At 38.9% G+C, this 22,642-nt stretch overlaps 2 protein-coding genes across 2 annotated transcripts; both read left to right on the forward strand.

The window, feature by feature from the left end:
* The first annotated feature begins 148 nt into the window (after window positions 1-148).
* Window positions 149-11,404, forward strand: LOC117828326. The gene is made up of 5 exons (XM_034705365.1): window positions 149-228; window positions 1,961-2,110; window positions 2,237-2,486; window positions 2,661-2,823; window positions 11,400-11,404. Exons 1-5 carry the CDS (start codon window positions 149-151, stop codon window positions 11,402-11,404), a joined length of 648 nt encoding a protein of 215 aa, XP_034561256.1.
* si:dkey-206d17.12 (uncharacterized protein LOC563108 homolog) lies at window positions 9,431-20,898 on the forward strand. Its single transcript, XM_034704580.1, has 6 exons — window positions 9,431-9,591; window positions 11,400-11,981; window positions 16,284-16,423; window positions 18,116-18,350; window positions 18,431-18,531; window positions 18,695-20,898. The coding sequence occupies exons 2-6, from the start codon at window positions 11,473-11,475 to the stop codon at window positions 19,600-19,602; spliced, it is 1,893 nt and encodes a 630-aa protein (XP_034560471.1). The 5' UTR covers window positions 9,431-9,591; window positions 11,400-11,472; the 3' UTR covers window positions 19,603-20,898.
* Window positions 20,899-22,642: the final 1,744 nt, after the last annotated feature.

Genomic DNA, 22,642 nt, shown 5'->3' on the forward strand with positions numbered 1-22,642 from the left:
TATACTTTACACACAACTGAGCCCCTTGCAGATCAAAAGCCCTCTTGTCATTTCAAATGCATTATCTAACTGAGTCTGTTGTAGTAACAAATCGTCCATGTTAAAGTCTTATCTGATCCTGCTTCTGCAGATAACCTGTAGCACTAAGATGCAACAGGTGGCCAGGAAGAGGATCAGTCAAGGCAACACACAAGCTTATTGGCTGGGACAGAAAGACGTGTCAGCACGGTGCACCCAACCACAGGGAGACAACAGCCACAGTTTGTGTTTCTGTTCAATTTCTGGTAAAAGACAAACAAAGCTATTGTTAATCACAGAGTTTGTACTTAATAGGCAGATAAACAATAATTTACATAACAATGACAACAAGAATCAACGCCTTAGAGTCCAAATAATCACATGTATATATTGTATGCGGGTACAGGAACATTTTACCCTTTTGTGATAGATAAAAATCTCTTAAGAAATCTGTATTAACTTTTGCTTTAACATCCCCGACCCTAGTTTTTGAAACCAGGCTGCAGGGATTTGAACCAGTTCTGCCACAAGAGAATTAACAAGGTTGAGAAGAGATTTTGGCAGGTAAAGCCAGGCTTGATCCAGTTCACTCCAAAGGTGTTGAGTGGAGCTGAGGTCACGATTCTGTGTAGACTGGGGAAGTTCTCCATACAGAACTTTGAAATCTGTTTATTAATGGACAAGAGTTTGTGCAAAGATGTATTTTATTTTAAATTAGGAAAGGCCATTTAAAAAATGTACTTGATATTGAAATATGGATTTCTCTGTAACAATATAGTAAAAGTTGAATGTTTTCCTGCCTGACTTAAGAGGAGTTAGATGAGTGATTAATGGCATTTTAATATATGAACAGTAATAATGAAGTTACTCTCACAAGCTGATTAAAGGAGCTTAGCATAGACTCGATTATTTAACTGCACAGTGATTACATTTCTTTAGGAAGTCACTATGTCCAGTCATGAAATAGTCCCACCCCAAACCTCCTTTAGACAAAAATCTGTCTATTATACACTTTTTTACACCAAATAAAATAAGCAATGTTATTTCATGATCTTTAGAGGCGCTGGTGGATAGATTTGGTTTCATTTCCTTGTTTTTAATCTTGCTACCTTGTAACCTCTGTTAACTATCAAACATTTGAATGGTGTCAAACTTACTGTAAGAGTGGATTAAGTTATTTCACAAACTGCTGAATAATTAATTTAATATTTCTCTTAATGGAAATGACTGTCCTAAAATATCTTACTCTATAGTAATATAGGTAGGGTCATGTTTGAGCTCTAAATAAAGAGCATGAGTAGCCTGGTAAACTAACTCAGGTTTCACCATGACTGTCCCTGCAGCAACATTTTACAACCTGGACTGTTATGATATGAACCACTTTTACAACGCTCACATTTCTTTGTCTCTTTCTTTACCCTGCCCTTCCTTCCATTGCGAACACAAGATTACAGAGTAAAAACATGCAAATGAAAGTTTATCTCTATACTCACGGTCACACCAGCTCTGTTCGAGGGAGACAACTGCCTATTTGTCAGACATGTCTATGAGTAAGAGTGTTGGGAGGTTAATGAAACATTTTACAAACGGACAAAATTAAGACAAAGATGTAAACACATCCAGTAAAGAGAGCTGAACAGATCCTGATTGAATTACCTGGACTAAAGACTCACCAGCAAACCAGTAATGGAGATCTATCATTACATCTGGCTTCTAACTATGTAAGTTGAACTTAACTTTAGTGAATGCATTGTGCTATAACTCTTATTCCACAATTCCCCCTGATTCTGCAAACTGCACTGTCACATGATGTTTCAGAATGGCTTACTTTACAATACATTTTGTTGGTTTTCCCATTTTTGCTTGTTTTTTATGTTAATGTGTGTTGAAATTTTCAAATTAGTGCTTTAAATGATTGATTTTCATGTCCTTCCCTCACTAGAGCAGCCTCCTGTTCTGGTTCAGGGACAGGTTTCAATAATGACCCATCCTTAGACCCCAAATTTTACAACCAGAATTGGATGAAGTCTATACCCGATGAGACTCCAGTATCTGCTATTCCCATTCCCGGAACACATGACAGCTCATCGTTGTATGGAGGACCAATTTTTGTTTGTCAAGTTTGGACACTTGAAAAGCAACTTAATGCGGGAATACGATATTTTGATATGCATTCTTCTTCGTTGCCGATCATAAACAACATGTATGTGCGTAACAGTCACTGGCTGCTTCCAAAACGAATCAAATTTGATGAAGTACTGAAGATAATTTTCAAGTTCTTGAATGCTCATGGCAGTGAGACAGTGCTGTTGAAGGTGACACTCCATGGAAATTCTAAAAAAAAAATGGTGGGACTCATGGATAAAGTCGTCAAAAACTTCAAAGATAAAATATGGACTGAGTGGGAAGTACCAAACATGAACCAAGCAAGGGGCAAGATTGTTTTTCTGCGAAGTGAGACATACCATGTTGGAACAATAAATCATCAATCATTTTTCTTTGAATATAAAACATTCGAAAATGTTGAAGATAAAATAAAAAAAATTAAGCCACTCATTTGTGACCACCATATTGTTCTGACTGGCAAAGAAGCATCATGGCATAAAAGCCCTGCAACGTTGGCTAAGAAAATAAACATAAAGATTTATGACTTTGTGGGGCAACACAAAAAAATGTCTTTGAATCAAGGGTGCTTAGGTGTCTTTAGTATGGACTTCCCCAGTGCAGATCTTATAAAAGCAATCATTCAAATCAAACCATGCAAATGTGGAAGTGGTGGGAGACTAGGAGAAGGTGAAGGAGAAGGTGAGGACAAGTCTCATACAACATTAACAACACAAGGCTCCAAGAATATTAAAACAACACCTGAATCTGTCACTTCATCAGTGCCCGAACCATCACCATCTGTGCAAAAACCTGAGCAAAAAATAACAACAGAAGCTCCTGATGATACAACCACTGGCCAAATAGAAGAAGCACAAACAACCCCAGAACCATCAACATCTGTTGAAGAACCTGAAACAACACAAGCACCTGATGATTCAACCACTGGCCAAATAGAAGAAGCACAAACAACCCCAGAACCATCAACATCTGTTACAGAACCTGAAACAACACAAGCACCTGATGATTCCACCACTGGCCCAATAGAAGAAGCACAAACAACCCCAGAACCATCAACATCTGTTACAGAACCTGAAACAACACAAGCACCTGATGATTCAACCACTGGCCCAATAGAAGAAGCACAAACAACCCCAGAACCATCAACATCTGTTACAGAACCTGAAACAACACATGCACCTGAGGATTCAACCACTGGCCCAATAGAAGAAGCACAAACAACCCCAGAATCATCAACATCTGTTGAAGAACCTGAAACAACACAAGCACCAGATGATTCAACCACTGGCCCAATAGAAGAAGCACAAACAACCCCAGAACCATCAACATCTGTTGAAGAACCTGAAACAACACAAGCACCTGATGATTCAACCACTGGCCCAATAGAAGAAGCACAAACAACCCCAGAACCATCAACATCTGTTGAAGAACCTGAAACAACACAAGCACCAGATGATTCAACCACTGGCCCAATAGAAGAAGCACAAACAACCCCAGAATCATCAACATCTGTTGAAGAACCTGAAACAACACACGCACCTGAGGATTCAACCACTGGCCCAATAGAAGAAGCACAAACAACCCCAGAATCATCAACATCTGTTGAAGAACCTGAAACAACACAAGCACCAGATGATTCAACCACTGGCCCAATAGAAGAAGCACAAACAACCCCAGAACCATCAACATCTGTTGAAGAACCTGAAACAACACAAGCACCAGATGATTCAACCACTGGCCCAGTTGAAGAAGCACAAACAACCCCAGAACCATCAACATCTGTTGAAGAACCTGAAACAACACAAGCACCTGATGATTCAACCACTGGCCCAATACAAGAAGCACAAAAAACCCCAGAACCATCAACATCTGTTGAAGAACCTGAAACAACACAAGCACCTGATGATTCAACCACTGGCCCAATAGAAGAAGCACAAACAACCCCAGAACCATCAACATCTGTTAATGAACCTGAAACAACACAAGCACCTGATGATTCAACCACTGGCCCAATAGAAGAAGCACAAACAACCCCAGAACCATCAACATCTGTTAATGAACCTGAAACAACACAAGCACCTGATGATACAACCACTAGCCCAATAGAAGAAGCACAAACAACCCCAGAACCATCAACATCTGTTACAGAACCTGAAACAACAAAAGCACCTGATGATTCAACCACTGGCTCAATAGAAGAAGCACAAACAACCCCAGAACCATCAACATCTGTTGTAGAACCTGAAACAACACAAGGACCTGATGATTCAACCACTGGCCCAATAGAAGAAGCACAAACAACCCCAGAACCATCAACATCTGTTACAGAACCTGAAACAACACAAGCACCTGATGATTCAACCACTGGCTCAATAGAAGAAGCACAAACAACCCCAGAATCATCAACATCTGTTGAAGAACCTGAAACAACACAAGCACCTGATGATTCAACCACTGGCCCAATAGAAGAAGCACAAACAACCCCAGAACCATCAACATCTGTTGAAGAACCTGAAACAACACAAGCACCTGATGATTCAACCACTGGCCCAATAGAAGAAGCACAAACAACCCCAGAACCATCAACATCTGTTGAAGAACCTGAAACAACACAAGCACCTGATGATTCAACCACTGGCCCAATAGAAGAAGCACAAACAACCCCAGAACCATCAACATCTGTTGAAGAACCTGAAACAACACAAGCACCTGATGATTCAACCACTGGCCCAATAGAAGAAGCACAAACAACCCCAGAACCATCAACATCTGTTACAGAACCTGAAACAACACAAGCACCTGATGATTCAACCACTGGCTCAATAGAAGAAGCACAAACAACCCCAGAATCATCAACATCTGTTGAAGAACCTGAAACAACACAAGCACCTGAGGATTCAACCACTGGCCCAATAGAAGAAGCACAAACAACCCCAGAACCATCAACATCTGTTGAAGAACCTGAAACAACACAAGCACCAGATGATTCAACCACTGGCTCAATAGAAGAAGCACAAACAACCCCAGAATCATCAACATCTGTTGAAGAACCTGAAACAACACAAGCACCTGAGGATTCAACCACTGGCTCAATAGAAGAAGCACAAACAACCCCAGAATCATCAACATCTGTTGAAGAACCTGAAACAACACAAGCACCTGATGATTCAACCACTGGCCCAATTGAAGAAGCACAAACAACCCCAGAATCATCAACATCTGTTGAAGAACCTGAAACAACACAAGCACCTGATGATTCAACCACTGGCCCAATAGAAGAAGCACAAACAACCCCAGAATCATCAACATCTGTTGAAGAACCTGAAACAACACAAGCACCTGATGATTCAACCACTGGCCCAATAGAAGAAGCACAAACAACCCCAGAACCATCAACATCTGTTGAAGAACCTGAAACAACACAAGCACCTGATGATTCAAGCACTGGCCCAATAGAAGAAGCACAAACAACCCCAGAACCATCAACATCTGTTGAAGAACCTGAAACAACACAAGCACCTGATGATTCAACCACTGGCCCAATAGAAGAAGCACAAACAACCCCAGAATCATCAACATCTGTTACAGAACCTGAAACAACACAAGCACCTGATGATTCAACCACTGGCCCAATAGAAGAAGCACCAACAACCCCAGAACCATCAACATCTGTTGAAGAACCTGAAACAACACAAGCACCTGATGATTCAACCACTGGCATAACCCCATCGGTATCTCAGGAATCCCACACTACAAATAAAGATGAACATTCAGATGAATTTAAGACCACAGAACACACACCATTTCTGACAAATCCACCAGCCACTTTCCCAGCAGCTATACCTGACATACATCCCCCTGTGCTCCCAAACCTTCCTCCTAAAATTGAGCACAAGCTAGAACCACCATGGAGAAGGCGTAATTGTCATAGGGGCTAGCCAAGAAAGAAATGTATCACCAACATCAATTTCATTATAGAAACTAATTGAAAAGGTGTCCTAAAATCTAAAATAAAATGTTAAAGAAATATGCATAGTCTTGTTTTTGTTGTTTTCATTTACTCACCCAATCTTATATTGAAAAGCATCATTACAAGCAATATGAGTACCTTAACAACACTATAATTATGTAAAAAGAAATGCAAAGTAGAGGCTGAGGAAGGGAAAAGGTTTATGTCACACTTTAAATCATGTACAGCTATTTATCTGCACACATAAACACTTAAAGAAAAAGTTATACTTAATTGAATACATTTAACAGCTGAAGTAACTTTGCATCTTAAGATCAATAATGAACAATACAACTAACAAATACATATTGATGCAATGAATTATTAAAGGTGAGAAGAAAACTTCATTGATCCTTCCATATAGAATTGTTAGAATGAGCTTCATTTACTTCATACGTCAAAATGAGTTTACCTACATGCACATGTGGCTGTGTTTGTTCTGCTAATGTGAATCAACCTGCTGCGACTGATCCTTTTGTTAATTAATTGTTAGCTAACCCTAACCCTAACTTTAGGAGTCATCTGGCAACAAAGAAAGGCAGAAAACCAATGAAATGGCAGGGTTTTATTTCAAATGTAACCACTATTTTTGTCTATATTTTTACAATAATGTGTAAAATAAGCAAATTCAGATTACTTAATAATCTCGCGACCCCCATTGGTGTCTCGGGAGGACCCAACTCACACTTAGGGAACCCCTGCTGTAGTGTACGCAGGCAAAATAAGTCCAATGTCTATGCAAAAGTTTAGCATTTCTTACGGTTTATTCTTGGATGGCAAGCAAACAATGAACAAAGAAAAATCATGGCCCCTGCTGCCTCTCTTGAGCTGGTAGAAAACCATAGGTCCACCCAGGTGCATGCTGGCCTTCTGCCACCTACCTACCTAAATAACCTCAGGTGCCCAGTGTTACCTAATCAGCAAACAAACAAAACAAACACTAAATATACAAAAAAAACCCCAAATATATTAAACAAATGACAAGCAGAAATACATCCAGGAATATATAACAGGAAGTCACGACCTGAATGGGGTCAACCTGTGGAGTGTGTCCATAGTACCTTGGAACTTTAATTGACAGTAAATTGAACTTTGAAACAAATTGTGAAGCTGTATGTAAAACGGAACACCATGCAGCGACTGTTCTGTTTGAGAAAATTGTCAGCCTATCACATTGATAAAACCTTGATGACCTTATTTTATCGGGCTTTTATTTAATCTGTTTTATCTTTCGGTCTGGTGCCATGGTCCGGGAACCTGTCTGTGAAAAACAAGAACACCTTAAGTCAAATTTTGAAATGGTCCTGTAGGCTGATTGGGGAGTCACAGCTTCATCCAGAATCCCTGTACGTATACCCAACAGTTACAGAGCATGAACAGTGACTCCCACCCATTGAATCATGAATTTTAGCTTCTCACATCAAGACGGAGGTATAAATTACCAGCATGCTCAACCAAGCGATATAAAACAGCTTTGTTCCAGCAGCCATCAGTATTATAAACTAGTTACAGTAACACAGCATGATGCTGTACTATCAAGTCCTCCACTATCTATTAACTTTGTGTGGACCTTTTTTCTTTTTACTGGTGGCACTTTCTAACTTGTTTTTATTGACTTATAGTTAATTTTATGTCAATCTTGTTTTTATTGACTCTGTTCTTATTGATTTCTCATTTCCTGTTTCCTGCAAACAAAATCTACCTACAGGTATGAATGAAGTAACCTTGAATCTTGAACTTTGAACACTGATATCCCCAAATCTTACTTAACCTTCCTGTTATGTTCGTTTCTCAGGAACAGCAATAATGTTCCTGGGTTAATTTAACATGGGGCATATTTAATTATCCAAAAGTGTCAGAACCCAAAGAAATCCCAATAACATTTTTTTTAATCTCATCATTAACTCCATTACTAACCACTTGAATCAATATTAAGTGCAATGGTGTTCTTTAATTCTAACAGATCATGGTTTAATGAGGGTATCTCACTTGTTTTTAATGAATATTCATGTTACAAGGGTGTGTGTGTGCGTGTGTGTGAGTGGGGTGAAATATGTCACACAGTTGCAGAGAAACAACTAGTATTTGACACTTCTGACTCCTTTTAGGCTCCACTTTGACTGCCGGGTCAAATTGACCCACAAACAGTATATCTAGAAACATGCAGGGTGGGTTGCAAATTTGTGAAATCAACCATTTTCATTTTTATATGTTGGTTTCGCCTATTAAGCCAAGCAGAAGAAGTTTCATACTGACAAAATACTTTAAACAATTTTTTGGGGGGATTTTTAAACTTTAAAAAGGGTCAGTTTGACCCGCAACATAAAAGGAGGGTTAAATTAATTATATTACAAAAAGTAGATATACCAAACAGTGATACTACTTATTATTTGTTAACTAAATAAACAACTAAATATAAAAAAATAAACAAATAGATCCTACACCTGTAACATAGTAGCTTTCCACTATAGAGCTACTTTCAGTGTCTGACTTGAGTAGTTTTTATGATCATCTTTGTCGTGCACATTGATGGAACTTGTTGATAGTCTCAACTCAACTCAACTCAACTCAACTCAACTCAACTCAACTTTATTTATAAAGCACCTTTTATACATAAAAACATGTAGCCCAAAGTGCTTCACAGAGTAACAGACAGTCAGTTGTCATTTTCAATTCCTTAAACCACTCAGAGGGGGTAGGTGTCAGACCACATGATTGACATTTGGCTTTAGAAACACCCTTTTTTGCATGTTTTCATGGCAAATAATCACATTAAGTGATAAATATGGCTGTCAAAAGACAGCAGGGTGAGGTTTTTGTTGAAAACACTACTTTTGCATGTACAGAACAAGAGATAAGAGGTATCACTTTGTCCACAATGGGGCACAAAAATTGATAGAAATCAAAAGTTCCTCACAGCAGCTTTAAATAGATATTTCAGATATAACTTTTATGATTCCAAAGTGACAGTAGGAGTGTCCTGTGGCCCTGAGGTATTTTGACGACATCATATGTGGCCCTCTTTGAAAAAAGTTTGGACACCCCTGGTTTAGATAATAATGATTAAAATAATAAAAAATAATAAAAATAATAATAATAATATTGTAGTCCAGGGCTAAAATAAACTACTCCAAATTAAAAGCTAGATTAAAAAGGTAAGTCTTAAGTTTACTTTTAAAAACAGATAGTAACACCTCAGCTCAGCAGAGGCGGGTTCAGCTTCTATTCATTTACCGGAGGCTCGACATGTGACTCCGCCTCACCTCCGCGTTGGTGGATGTTTGCTGATGTCAAGAAGAGGAAAAACCCAACTTCCTCATCGCACCGGCTCAAAACTCAAATAGAAGCTCCTCGTCTCCTCAGTCATCAGCTGTGAGCTCTAAGTGCACCTAAACCACGACGAGAAGACCACCAAGGGCTGAACAAGGAAGGTGTTTCAAGTAAGTTTCTCTCGCTTTGCTTTGTTTGTTGAAGTTCAGGAAGAAGCGACTTTTTCAGCTTAGTTGCTCTAATAGCTAAAAGAGGTCTGTTGCCTTGATTTACCTCCAGAAACCGGCTAAGTTATGATGTTGCAGCCATTCAGATAGTCAGAATATGATTGCAAAGTTACACATGTCATATCATGTGAAACTTCTGTGTTTGGTGAAGTTGGAATAGGTGTAATAACTTTTAAGTGAGTATGTCTAGCTCTCTATGGAAGCCCTAAAAGGACATGAGTTTATTTTCTCAGTTTTCTCTTCATCTCCACTTATTTTTCTTGTGATAAAGGGATCATTTATCTGATTTTATCCAGAGAATGAAGCTTGTTATTTGTGTTTTTTGATCTTCAACCTGTTGGATAAATATCTCTTAACAAAATGTGTTACCAAAACAATTAAAGAAAGTGATAACAGGCCTTTCCTATTACCTGAAGTTACTTCTTTACCATATGTATAGATGAGCTACTTTTGTTTACTATGGAAGCCCTAAAAGGACATGATTAAATACATTTTATTTTCTCAGTTTCCTCGTCTTGTGTTTCTCGTTATCTTGAGATAATGAGAAAAATAAGTTGTGATCTTGAGAAATCAGAGAGAATGTAATGTATTTAATCATGTTCTTTTAGGGCTTCCTTAACTTTCTGACAGAACCAGGAGTTTAAATATGGTCGTTTTATCTCATTTTCTCAGCTAACCACTCAATTACCACATAACTTTGCATCGACTGAAATATTCAATAATGGAAGAAAAACTCAGGTCTTTCACTCAAGTTACTGCAGTATGGAACTGCTATGTTGTGGATAAAGCCAGCAGAAGTACTTAGCTATAGAATTAGGCCTACTCGTTATAGGTACTTTATAATGAACTTGTAAAACCTTAAGTTATTCTGTAAGGTTGTGTTATTAATGCATCACTTTGCAGCTAGTGTAAAAAAGATACACATTTACACATAAGTAGACTATTATGATTAATGTAACAATTATTAAAACATCGTGATTTGTTTTTGTTTATCATATCTTGCATTATTAAAAAGGACCTAAGGTTATCAGACATTAGAACTGTAGTTGTACTGGAGTGCATGTACCAGTTTCCTTAGTTTTATCTTTAGATATGAGACATAAATTGATTCAGGACTAAATATGATGTGTAGAAATTAGAAAAATTGGGCAAAATAAATGAGTATATGAAAGTACTATGGATTTTAATGTCTGAAACTGAACTGACATAATTTAGTCATTTGTACATGCTGTAAAGAGAAATCAGATGTATAAATGTATGTTTTTATTAATTCATTCAGATAATGGAATTTTAAGGGAGCTCACTCAGCCTCCATTCAGTGACACAAAGTGCTTTGCTTGTTTTTGGAAACATTGGAACAAATGTCTTTTTGTGTTTTAATCAAAGTAAACGTGTGAGCTGTAGATATAGCTTTTTTATTAACTTCTAGTTTTATTGATTTATTTCTACTTTTGTATTCCTTTTTATGCTGATATGGACCTATGGGTCTGAAATAAAGTATAAAGTAAAGTATAAGTCCAAAAACAAAGGTGTTCATTTTACTACATGTAGAATAGAATAGAATAGAATAGAATAGAATAGAATAGAATAGAATGTACTTTATTCATTCCCCAAGGGTGAAATTCAGGTGTCTGGCAGATGAAAGTGTGCCAGAAGAGCAAAAAATCTTTACATTTAGGAAGTAATAATTTAAGATTTTTGTCTTTTTATTTTGTCTGAAATGATTAATTCTTCATTATTCTGTGTTTCAGGGTAACTAACACATCACAGCTGACGTTTTATCAAGCAGGAAGAACATGATCAGTCTTTTCAGGCCAAGGAGAGATGAATACTGAAGTTACTTCCTTCTCAGCTGTACACCCCTGGAGCAAAAACACATACGTCTCCTCTCTGAACCACTTAGACTCTGACACCTCTGCATGGATCTTCCCTTCACTCCTCACAGCTCTAAACTCCTCCAGTCTCCCCTGTGAGCGAATGTATCCCAGTGAAGCCGACCCCTCCTCAGACCCCCAGCACCTGGAGGCCCAGCTGGACTTCTTCCACAAGCTTGGGTACTCCACCGCTCAGGTCCAGGCCATTCAGCAGAAGTTCGGCCCCAGCGTGGACACGGATAAAGTCCTCGGCGAGCTGGTTCGGATTGGGGCAAGTCGGGAGGTCAAGCAGGTGCCGGTGACTACCATGTCTGTTCTGGTGCCCAAAGGGGACACGCAGGCTGGAGGTCTGACAATGCTGCTTCCCCTTACTGCATCGTCTCCTAAGAGAGAGGAGAGCGGAGAGGATGAAGACGCTCTGAGACCCATTGTTATAGACGGGAGCAACGTGGCCATGAGGTGAGAAACTAAAACCAAGGAAATGATTGATTAGGATAACTTGATTAGGATTGAAGTTATTTTCCTATTGGTTGATCATATTTTTTCAGTTCCTCTAATTCACATAGAAAACAAATAAGAGATAAGACTGTAAAAAAAAAAAGTCCTTTCTGGGGATAGGGGCTTATATTAAAAGACAGGAATAGACAGAATTGACCAAATAATTTGATGCTTTATTCCATTTTCTTTAACTAAGAGCTTTAACTCTTTTTTTTTGTTAAAGTATATCTGCAGCTTAGTTTATTGAATATTTTTTAAGCAAGACATTTTTTCCACTTATTCTAACACTTCACTTTCAGGTGTTTAAATGTGATGGACATATTTAACAGTTTCCCCATGGTTATCTTGATTAGAAAAATAATTAGAAGATTCATTTTTATGTTGTTTATTGAAACCCTGACAGTACATGAAAATATCTTTGGCATTTCATGGACTGGCTTTTGCCTAATGTGATATGTTCGTGATTTTTTCACTTTCTTCTGAGGTTTAATTGAGGAAACAATCAATTTACTCATCAAGAAAAAAAGAATGAACCTGTTAATTGAACATGTTTATGATCTTTGCCTCAGCCCTGTTGGAACACTACCTGCCTGAGGACAGGTTGAGCAGCATTGAGTGACGCCCTTTGTCGCTTTGTTTGATCAGGAAAACCACTTGAAGTGTTTGTTGTGATTTGCATTTTAGAGTCGTAGTCGTTATCATCGTCCCTCCCACGGCAGCGTCATGGATGTTTGATCATTTTACCTGAAGTATGAAATTCAGGTCACGCTCTTTAACACGTGACCAGTGAGTTGTGGTACTAGCTCCTGCTTGTAGTTACTTGTACACTTGCTGTGACTCACAGACACAAACATTGCCAGTGAAAGTAACATCATGACAAACATGACCAGTCCTCAGGTAACTAATATCACCTCATGTCACCTGATGATTAACACACTATGCTTAGTTATCAAGTGACTCAGTCAGTAACAACACTGAGGTTAAATTAACATTTGTTTCAGGAGCCAAAACAAACCAACCAAACATGTTGCCTAATGTCTCGTTTTTTAAAGCTACTTTAAGGAGTTTTTAGCAGGTTATGAAACAGACTGAAATTAATAGTTATATATATATACAAGCTACAAAAGAAAATGAGACTATCAGAATAAAGATGAACTATTTCTCTAAAGATATCTTTGATGTCTAAAACTGCTGCCGTGCGGTAGATGTTATGGTAGACGTACTCACCATCTTCCTAAAATTGTCTTTAACTCCTGAATAAGCATTTAAATAAACATGCTGTCGAGTGTGCAGCTGTTCTGTGGATGTGTACACTCAGTACTTGCATTGTTAGAGAGCTTTAAGTAACATATTTTTATACTTGGACACAACCAGGTTGATAACTGTGGGAAGGAAACATAGCTAGCATGGTTCAATAGAGCATTGTCACCAGAGCATGTGTTCTAATTAGGGATGCACCGATCCTACTTTTTAGGTCCCGATATCGATATCCATACCTGGGCTTTGGTATCTGCCGATACCGATACTAGCCGATCCTGGTATTGATTTAATGATCTCTATTCCTTAATGTGAGGATAGAATCATGTTTTGGCAACTTCAGGCTTTTCTGACTTGATGGTGAACTATACCTGGGTTCCAAGTGCTAAACCAGAGGCTGGAATCCCTTTATTTCAAGGATCTAGAACAATTAAATCCAATAACCTGTCCGATTTTTCACAGGATAAATCCATTAATAGAAGGTTTCTTCCTTCTTTGCAGTAGGCTATAGCTGACGTAAACTTCTTCGTGTGTAGAAGAAGAAGAACTCATAGAACTGAGAAGAATAGATCTGCCACATGGATCGGCACTATGTATCGGCCCTTTGTCACCGATATACGATCTAGCTTTTTGAGTACGATCTAAATGATTTCCGATACCAGGATCGGATCAGTGCATCCCTAGTTCTAATATTGCTTTACATCCATACATACTGACATATCACTGACCTGATGGAGGCGCTGGTTTGGCCAAGCAGTTAAGTCATTCGCCCCATGTATGGAGGCTGTAGTCCTCAAGAAGGCAGCCCAGGTTTGATTCCAACCTGTGGCCCCTTTCCCGCATGCCACTCCCTGCACTTTCAACTGTTCTGTCCTCCCTGAATGAAGGATGTAAAGGCCCAAAAATATAACATTAAAAACATTTGACTCAAATGTGACTAGATGAAAGGTCATGGTTAAACTTCATCCTGAGGAAAACATGAAGACTAGCATTTTAGAGTCAATCAATCAAATAGTTGTTCTTGGAAAGTAGAGGCCAAGCGCTCATAGATCACATGTTTACACTGACATGTCACACCTTAGTGATTAACTAGTTTGAGACAAATAAGAGCCGTCTCTGTACGCGCTGAAACCAGCTGAAAGGATTGTTCAGCATAAATGTCATTTTATTCTGAGAACAATTACCCAACTTTTGTCTTTTAACAGTGTTGGCAGCAACAAGCAGCGTGTGCGCCAAAGCCTCTCCCACACTGTCAGATCCAGGGAGTCACTGAGTTAACACCTGAGCAGGAGCTTGTTATGTGCTCAGCTTTTCAGCACCACTTAGACTGATTTATTGACAACGATTCAAGGAGCTCTGCCTCTGGATACTCTTGACCTTTTCCCTCATTCACCTTCTCACACCCAGACAAGCACACACAGTTTGGAAATGGGAGAGAGAGTGAGACAGCCCGAAAAGTACAGTGTGTAAACTCTGAGAATACACACCCCTCTGTCCTCTTGCCTTTCCCAGTCAGCACGCCAGTTCAGGCACGTTGCAGACAGGCAGCTTGAGTATGCAAATCAGCACACGTACGTATATGGGTGCCTTGTTTCCTTGAAATCAATACTCCTTTTAGAGAAAGATTTAAATTGAACAGGAACAGGCCTGACAGCATTTTACACCCCTGCTCTCTAATTAGCTTATTGCTGTCCTTGTTTTGTCGCCTGCCTTGAGTTCAAACTTGGCAAAGCCAATATGCCTCCGGGGCCTCTGAGCACTGACAACTGTCATATTTTCAACAGCTCTACAAGTGTAAATATGCACAGCAGTGTGTCAATGTATGTACCTCAGGTCAAATGTTTGAAATAAGTTTTTGCTGCTCGTTCTGATTTGTAGGGAGATATCATAATTACTTACTTACTGCATCCGTCATTTGTGTTACATGCAGAAAATGTCTCCCTAGTTGTTTCCCCTCAATGTTTCTTTTTTTTTTAAATGCTAGATGACTGAATCTCTTCAGGCCTGCAGAAAAGATTTAAAGGGGAAACATCAGACTTTGGTTTGACGTCTTGCAACTTAAAGACATGCAACCTGAGACAGGCTCGGATTGTTTGACCTTTGAAAAATGAGCTCCTCTAAAAGTCTCCTCTAGCTTCCTCCTAACAAGGACAGGACTTGTTTGACTTGACTCCTTGTATAACCAAAACTTGTTCTTTAAAAGATGTATTTTCTGCACAAATTACACGACCAAGAAAAAAATAATAACAGCTTCACAGGCAATGTTGGGTTGCTCCAGTTTTATATTTAGTGTCGTAATGGTCTTCTTTTCTTATTCTAAAAGTACAAAAGCATAAAATGTTCAGTTGAAATCTTTAGACATGTTGTAGTTATATATGTGTTCATTAGGTAGCTTCAAACACAGTGTCCGGCTAATTGTTGCTACCATGAAACTCAACCAGGCTTGCTACTTAAATATGTTTCCAGTCCTTGCACTAAGCTAGTTGTGTACTGGATTAGATTTTTTTGATTCAGCTTTTATCAATAAAGAGAATAAGTTTTTGTCACATCATTCTTCCCAGAGGTCCAAAGCCAGTAAGCTTGGGGACCATTAAGTTTCTGGATAAACAAAATGAAACACTGGTCATATCAATGAGAGATTTAACATCGTTTTTTAACACCAACTCACAGAATTGTGGTAAAAAAAAATATGCTAATAGTTGTTATTAATAGGAATATTAGAAGGTCTACATTATTTATATTAAATTCAGAATATTTAAATTTGGGATTTTTTATGTTCGACTTAGTCTTTGAGATTTATTATTGACTTCTACTTCTTTTTTTTTTTCTTACAATTTCCTGGTATATTAAAAGACAATGGATACATTGATAAGTTGCTTATTCTGCTAAGATAGTAAAATGTTCACGCCTATAAAAAAAACCCTGTTCATCCCTCTTTATTTCTTTAATGTATGAACAATTTCCATTTCCTCATCTATTTTCCCTGTTTTCTATTCATTCTTTCAGCCATGGGAACAAGGAAGTTTTCTCCTGTCTGGGAATCCAGCTGGCGGTAAATTTCTTTCTGGAAAGAGGCCACAATGAAATCACCGTGTTTGTTCCCTCTTGGAGGAAGGAGCAGCCCAGACCAGACGTTCCAATCACAGGTAGAAAAGACGACAAAGTGTGACTGATCATTTTAACGTTTAGTGTTTCCTGCTTGGCAATGCGGACAATAGTGCCTGGATTACTTATTTAAAAAATGAATAGGGGAACTCTTACAGATTCATGTGATAATGTCCATCTATGTTTGATTTAAAGCTGAGGATTTTTTTATTAACAGATTGAGGAGTAAAAAAATTAGGATTTGTCATTTTAAAGCCAAAAATTGACAGAGTAGCAATGTTCCTGAATAAAAATAACAGGGAGTTGGATAGTATGTTAAAAATGGAGATGTTTCATAGACCGACGAACAAAGCTGAATTTAAAACGAGCAGAGCATGGTGTACTCTGATGCAACTGCTGATTCTCACGTTGAGCTGTGTTGCTTGAATTGGGAAATACCCCATTGAAGTTATTATTTCCTAATGCTGAGTAAATTCATCTTTATCCGTAATATCTGTAGCTGTAACACAAAAGATAAAGACGCAGGGTTTTTCCGATGATTTGCGATGCCAAAAGATAACAAAACTGCGACTGTCAGTGATTCTGACAACTGTTGGTGGCCTACATTTGAAGGTGGTTTTTGACTATAAACTGCTTGTTTGCTTTCTCGAGATGAGAACTCATGCTGATGAACTGTTTTGTTGCAGGATGTACTTGTAGTGCCTCTAGTTGATAATTAACCTTTATAAATCTGTCTTCTGGGAAAGGGGGAGATAAATTATACAAATGTGGCTTCCTGAATTGTGACGTGGCTTAATTTTTTATGATTTACCAGAAAGGAAAGATAAGAAACAAAAGATATTACTCAAAAGAAAGAGGAGCTGTATTTTCAGCTCTCTCTGGCTTAACAGAATTAAAGAACAAGTTTGCTGTTTTGGTTAAATCTTGTAACCATTGTATGGTCATTATTAGCGCCACACTACAGACATACACTGTGAGCTTCAGGCTGGTAACCACAGCAGAGTGTTAGCTGCTAAGAGCAAAATATTCCCCTCAGGTGTTGGAGGAGACCAAAAACAAAGCAAAAAAAAGTGAACATTGAAGAGTGTAAATGAAAGAAGGAAACAAAAACGACTCTAAATGTATGACGTTATGTATCTGTTGAGTGTGTGAATTTGTGGGATGTTGAACATTGGCCCATCCTCAAATAATATGTCATACTTGGGGCGCTGGTGGCCTATCGGTCTAAGCGCCCAACATACAGAGGCTACAGTCCCTGCATGTCTTCCCCCACTCACTACTCCCCACATTTCCTTTCCCCCCTTAGCTGTCCTATCAAATAAAGGCAAAAAGGACAAAAATATAACTTAAAAAAAACCAATAATAAAAATAACACGTCATACCGCAATGTCAGTAGCCGATGGTTATGATGATGGTGTCGCATTAATTTAATAGTAGCACCTAATTACTAATTCAGAAAAGAAGTGTTTTATTGTGCAACATTTTCCATACATCAGAAAATTTAAAAAAAAGAAAAACAACCTTCGGAATCAAATATTAGTTAGATTGTTATTTCAAACAGTGGTATCAGTATCAGTATCGGTATAGGTGTAGGTGATCTTACTACTAACAAATCGATTGTATTACTGAGAACATGATATGTCAATGCCATGCTCACCATTTGTTTCTGCTGCCCCCAAGTGGCAGTAATTATGATTTTGCTTGTTAGTGATTCCTGGACTCTCTGTTTTCAGATCAGCACATTCTGCGAGAGCTGGAGAAGAAGAAGATTCTGGTCTTCACTCCATCACGCCGAGTCGCAGGTAAACGCGTGGTCTGTAATGACGACTGCTTCATCGTCAAGGAGGCCTACGAGTCCGACGGCATCATCGTGTCCAACGACATGTACCGGGACCTGCAGGTTGAAAAGCCAATCTGGAAGCGCTTCATTGAGGAGAGGCTGCTTATGTACTCCTTCGTCAATAACAAGTGAGTTCTGCCAAAGCTGCTCTTACTGGATCTGAGGTGTTGTGCTTTTTGTTTACAATGTGAATTTCGCCCCGTCTCAGGTTTATGCCTCCGGATGATCCTCTGGGCCGACATGGACCAACACTGGAGAACTTCTTACGGAGGTTTCCAAAGAACCAGAAAAGAAAGCCATGCCCTTATGGTGAGAAAACCTCTTAAACATCTCGCCATATTCACATGGCGACCATTTTTCTCTGATAAGAAGCCCAAATGACACTTTATTTTTTAACTACAAAATTCTCAGTGTCCACAGACTTTTCAGTGTGTGTAACCATATGTAACCAAATCTTCTGTTGTTCTTTCAGGGAAGAAATGCACGTATGGAATCAAATGTAAATTTCACCACCCTGAGCGAGCCAACCAGTCCAACCGCTCTGTTGCTGACGAGCTTCGGGACTTAGCTAAGCAACCCTCCACTGCCCCGAAACAATCCTTGCTTCGTCACAGTCCTGTTCCTGGACAGAGCCTCTTGTTGTTGGAGACCATGGCAAAGAAACTGACTTTGGAAGATCATAAACCTGAAAATTTACCTCCGATGAAGGGGAGTCATCGTTCTGGCAAGAGGACCACATCTAGGAAGGAAAAGACCAGCCATAAGTCGTCTTCTGATCAGGGCTCTTTAGGGCACAGTGGGTCTCATGAGAAGCTGGACTCTGGTTTAGGCTCTATAGACAGTCAGCAAATGGAGGCTCCATGGAGTATTTGTGATAACAAGTATGGAAGCCCTCAGCATACCCACGGTGTAAGACAGCCGCACTGTGCACCCTGCAGCTGCTGCTCTCATGGCCCTGACCCTCGGGGGACCACACAAACTTTCCAGCACCACAACCAGCACTACAGCTCAGATATGATCCCCTATGGTCCGCCTCCTTATGCCAGCTATGGTCCTTACCCAGTCAGCATGCCTACAGATTACCAGCACAGCAGAGTCCGTGGCCAACAGCAGCAGTACTGGTCAGATCCGTTCGGGGCTCATCCTGCGATGGATTGTAAGCTGCCAGGGAAGCGCTCACACTGGGAGCATCCTCAGGGGAAACAACCGCATCCCAGGGACACTTGTGATGAGAGGGAAGTCGTCCGTAAGAAGCTCCTTGCTATCTTCAGTGCCCACTTGGTGGACAAGGCCATGGACATGTTTCCTCAGCAGATGGATCCACAGAAACTGGTCGCTGAGATCCTCGTCCTGCAGAGTCAGGACAGGTCGCTGAGATGAAATGTAGTCCAGGACCAGTCTGAACCCACGTCTTTCAGTAGAAAGACTACAAAGACAAACATGTGTTAGTGTTGTTTTGTAACGTGGTATCCACCTTGATTATTAAGTGCTTTTTGAATGCTGCGGGACGTATAGCAGTCACCAACTTCACATTACGTCCATTTTTCTCCAGTGCTACGTTTAGGGTAGGAAGTTCAAAGTCTTTTAAACTGCTCTTCTTCAGGTTATGTGACCTAGATAACCATAAAGGTTGTTTCTCAATTCAGTACTTGTCAGTAGGTCAGCAACTAAGACAGATACTGGAATCCTAGTAGAAGTCTTTTCAATATCTTATAAATCAGGTTGTCTTAAAATGATACTGTCAGATACCCTTGTTATTATTCTTCTTCAGCGAGGAACGTAGCACTCAAACATTTTACTAGCCTCTAAGCTTCCCACCTTGATCGTGATGTCAGAGGAAAATGGCCGTTGTGTGATTGTGTTCAATTATAAATTACCTCAATGAACTTAATTGAATAAGCGGCAGCACATGCGTTTGATACAAATTGTGTCTTTATTTAAAATATAAAACAAAGGTGGATTTTAAAACCACAAATTTGAATTGAAGGGGTAACACCTTGATGCTCATTAGATACAGGCACTGTCTTAATTTATCAGGTGCAGTCTTAAACAATCCAACACGACAGTTCATTCGTAAAACCTGTTTTATGATGTCTATAATGCTCACTTTTATTTGAGGCTGCCATAGAGATAATAATTTAATTGTATGTTATTTGTTTTTGTTAAGAGGAGTTGAATGCCTTGTATAAAAAGTCTTTGTGTCATATTGGCACTGTGCACGGCTCTCGACGCCAAGTGTTGTGAAGGTGTGGGTGCATGGATGCATCAGCCCTTCATCGAACTGTCACAATGAATGAGTTATGGTGATGAGGACTTCATTAACACCATCACTTCCTGTGATTAAGAACTCAAAAAATAAGAATAGAAACTTCAAAATGGTTGTATAATGGTTTATATTTCCAGTATTGTTCATGTTATGTGTTGCTGCAATATTTTTTGATACTTATCCATATTGTGATAAGTTTGAATGAAATAAGATGTTCGGTAAAAGCTTGGAAGACACCCAAGATGAAAACAGAGCTGTCAGCAAAACAATGCTTTAGTATTTATTTATTTACATAAGAGCATGTTAACTGAAGGTTAACTGGGCATTAAAAACCTATATTGTTTGTATTCAGTGTTGTGTAACATAATGAATGTCATTAATGAGAAATAAAAATAAATACTTTTCATTTATTTGTTCTTACGTGAGTTTGTATGTTTGTGTGTGTTTGTGTGTTTGTGTGTTTGTGTGTGTGTGTGTGTGTGTGTGTGTGTGTGTGTGTGTGTGTGTGTGTGTGTGTGTGTGTGTGTGTGTGTGTGTGTGTGTGTGTGTTACTTAGAGTCTGTAGAACCTCTCAGAAATTGAGTCCTGTCTCCACAAGCAAGTCTGTCAGTCACACCCATTCGGGTCTGTTTCAACCATTGACCTTTATTTCACAGCTAGAAGAGTTTCAAATCACAAACAAATAAATTATATTTAATGCCAGGGTTTGGGTCTACAGTTATCTATAATTTACATCATCAAACTGCTGATAACGTTTCTGTTATTTGGGTTTTTTTAAGTTATGTTTTTGTGACATTTTTGCCCCTATTGGCTAGGAAAGCTGAAGAGAGACAGGAAAATGGTTGAGGCTGGGAGTCGGGCCTGTGACCTCTGCGACGAGGTCCATAGCCTCTGTGTATGTGGCCCGTGCATGGACCGCTAGACCAACTGTGCTCCCATAAATTTTCTATTTAATTCATATTTAGGTTTATTAAGACTCAGGGTAGATAAAAACATCCAAACATAAGGTCTCCAAATTGTTAGCCCAACAGTCCAAAACGTAAGTGTTGTATCATGTGTGAAGTCTCCTTGATACTAATATGTTTGAATAACATTAGACGCTCTGTGAAAGCTTGGAAGACACCCAAAAATGAAGACTCATAGAGTTAGGGGAATACATTATAATTTGTTTTTGTCACTTCAACAAAATATGCAATACATCTCTATAAAACAGAACTAAAGCCTAGCACTAAAATCCAGTGGTGGATAGTAACAGAGTAAATTTACTTGAGTACAGTACTTCAGTACATTTTTTGAATACTTTACTTGAGTATTATTTTTTGGGGAAACTTATTACCTTTACTCCACTACATTCAGACAATTATTTTACTTTTTACTCCACTACTTTTCTATCAATGCTCTAGTTACTCACTACTTTTGCTCTGAAGTTGGCCCATGAATTTCCTTGTCTTTCTGAAATCTGATCCCTAAGACAGTAAAATGTGTTTGTGTAGTTCTGTTTGTCTCAGTGGTTTAGTCGTACCTGTATATTGTGCATCTCCACAGTTGAACGTGGAGCAAACACAGAGCAGTTCATGTAGAGGTAATGATGGCTATAATTCTCCACCTGAGCACCCATGGCCATATCTTCAGCCCGTGTTAGAGGTTTTTGAAATGAAGAATGATACGTATCGTTTGAAATGTTCTCCCTGTTTCCCACTCTGCCCTAACGTACAAACATTTACTGTCCAACCTGAGAAAGCGTGTTGAGCTACGTAACGTTTGTTTCATTCCAGATGAACATTTCAAACTAAGTTGTGCTTGTAGTAACTTAGTTTTTGGAGATTTCAAGTAATGGTTTCTAAATAAACATAATGTAAAGGAATGTACTTCTGTGTGTTCTTGACTGCCATCATGCTTTGTGAAAATACAACGTTTTGAGATTTTTTTAAGAAGTAGTTTGAATACTTAAGTATTTTTAAAAGCAAGTACTCCAGTACTTTAATTCAAGTAAAAATTTGACAGAGCAACTTTTACTTGTATTGGAGAAATATTTGACCAGGAGGATCTATACTTTGACTTAAGTAATGAAGCTGTGTACTTTGATTTTGGCGCCCCTGTGGACAAAATGGCATTTTCTATTTCTTCGTTGAACCCGCTCTTTTCATGCATCGG

The sequence above is a fragment of the Notolabrus celidotus genome, chromosome 16 (genome assembly GCF_009762535.1).
Source record: "Notolabrus celidotus isolate fNotCel1 chromosome 16, fNotCel1.pri, whole genome shotgun sequence".
NCBI lineage: Eukaryota > Metazoa > Chordata > Actinopteri > Labriformes > Labridae > Notolabrus > Notolabrus celidotus.

Excerpts from the sequence above, each read along its gene's own strand:
- LOC117828326 (XM_034705365.1), top strand. The coding sequence starts at position 149 with ATGCAACAGGTGGCCAGGAAGAGGATCAGTCAAGGCAACACACAAGCT. Across the intron at positions 229-1,960 it reads CAGAAAGACGTGTCAGCACG|AGCAGCCTCCTGTTCTGGTT; the intron begins GTGCACCCAACC and ends TTCCCTCACTAG. Across the intron at positions 2,111-2,236 it reads ACACATGACAGCTCATCGTT|TCACTGGCTGCTTCCAAAAC; the intron begins GTATGGAGGACC and ends TGTGCGTAACAG.
- si:dkey-206d17.12 (XM_034704580.1), top strand. The coding sequence starts at position 11,473 with ATGAATACTGAAGTTACTTCCTTCTCAGCTGTACACCCCTGGAGCAAA. Across the intron at positions 18,351-18,430 it reads TACTCCTTCGTCAATAACAA|GTTTATGCCTCCGGATGATC; the intron begins GTGAGTTCTGCC and ends GCCCCGTCTCAG. Across the intron at positions 18,532-18,694 it reads AAGAAAGCCATGCCCTTATG|GGAAGAAATGCACGTATGGA; the intron begins GTGAGAAAACCT and ends TTGTTCTTTCAG.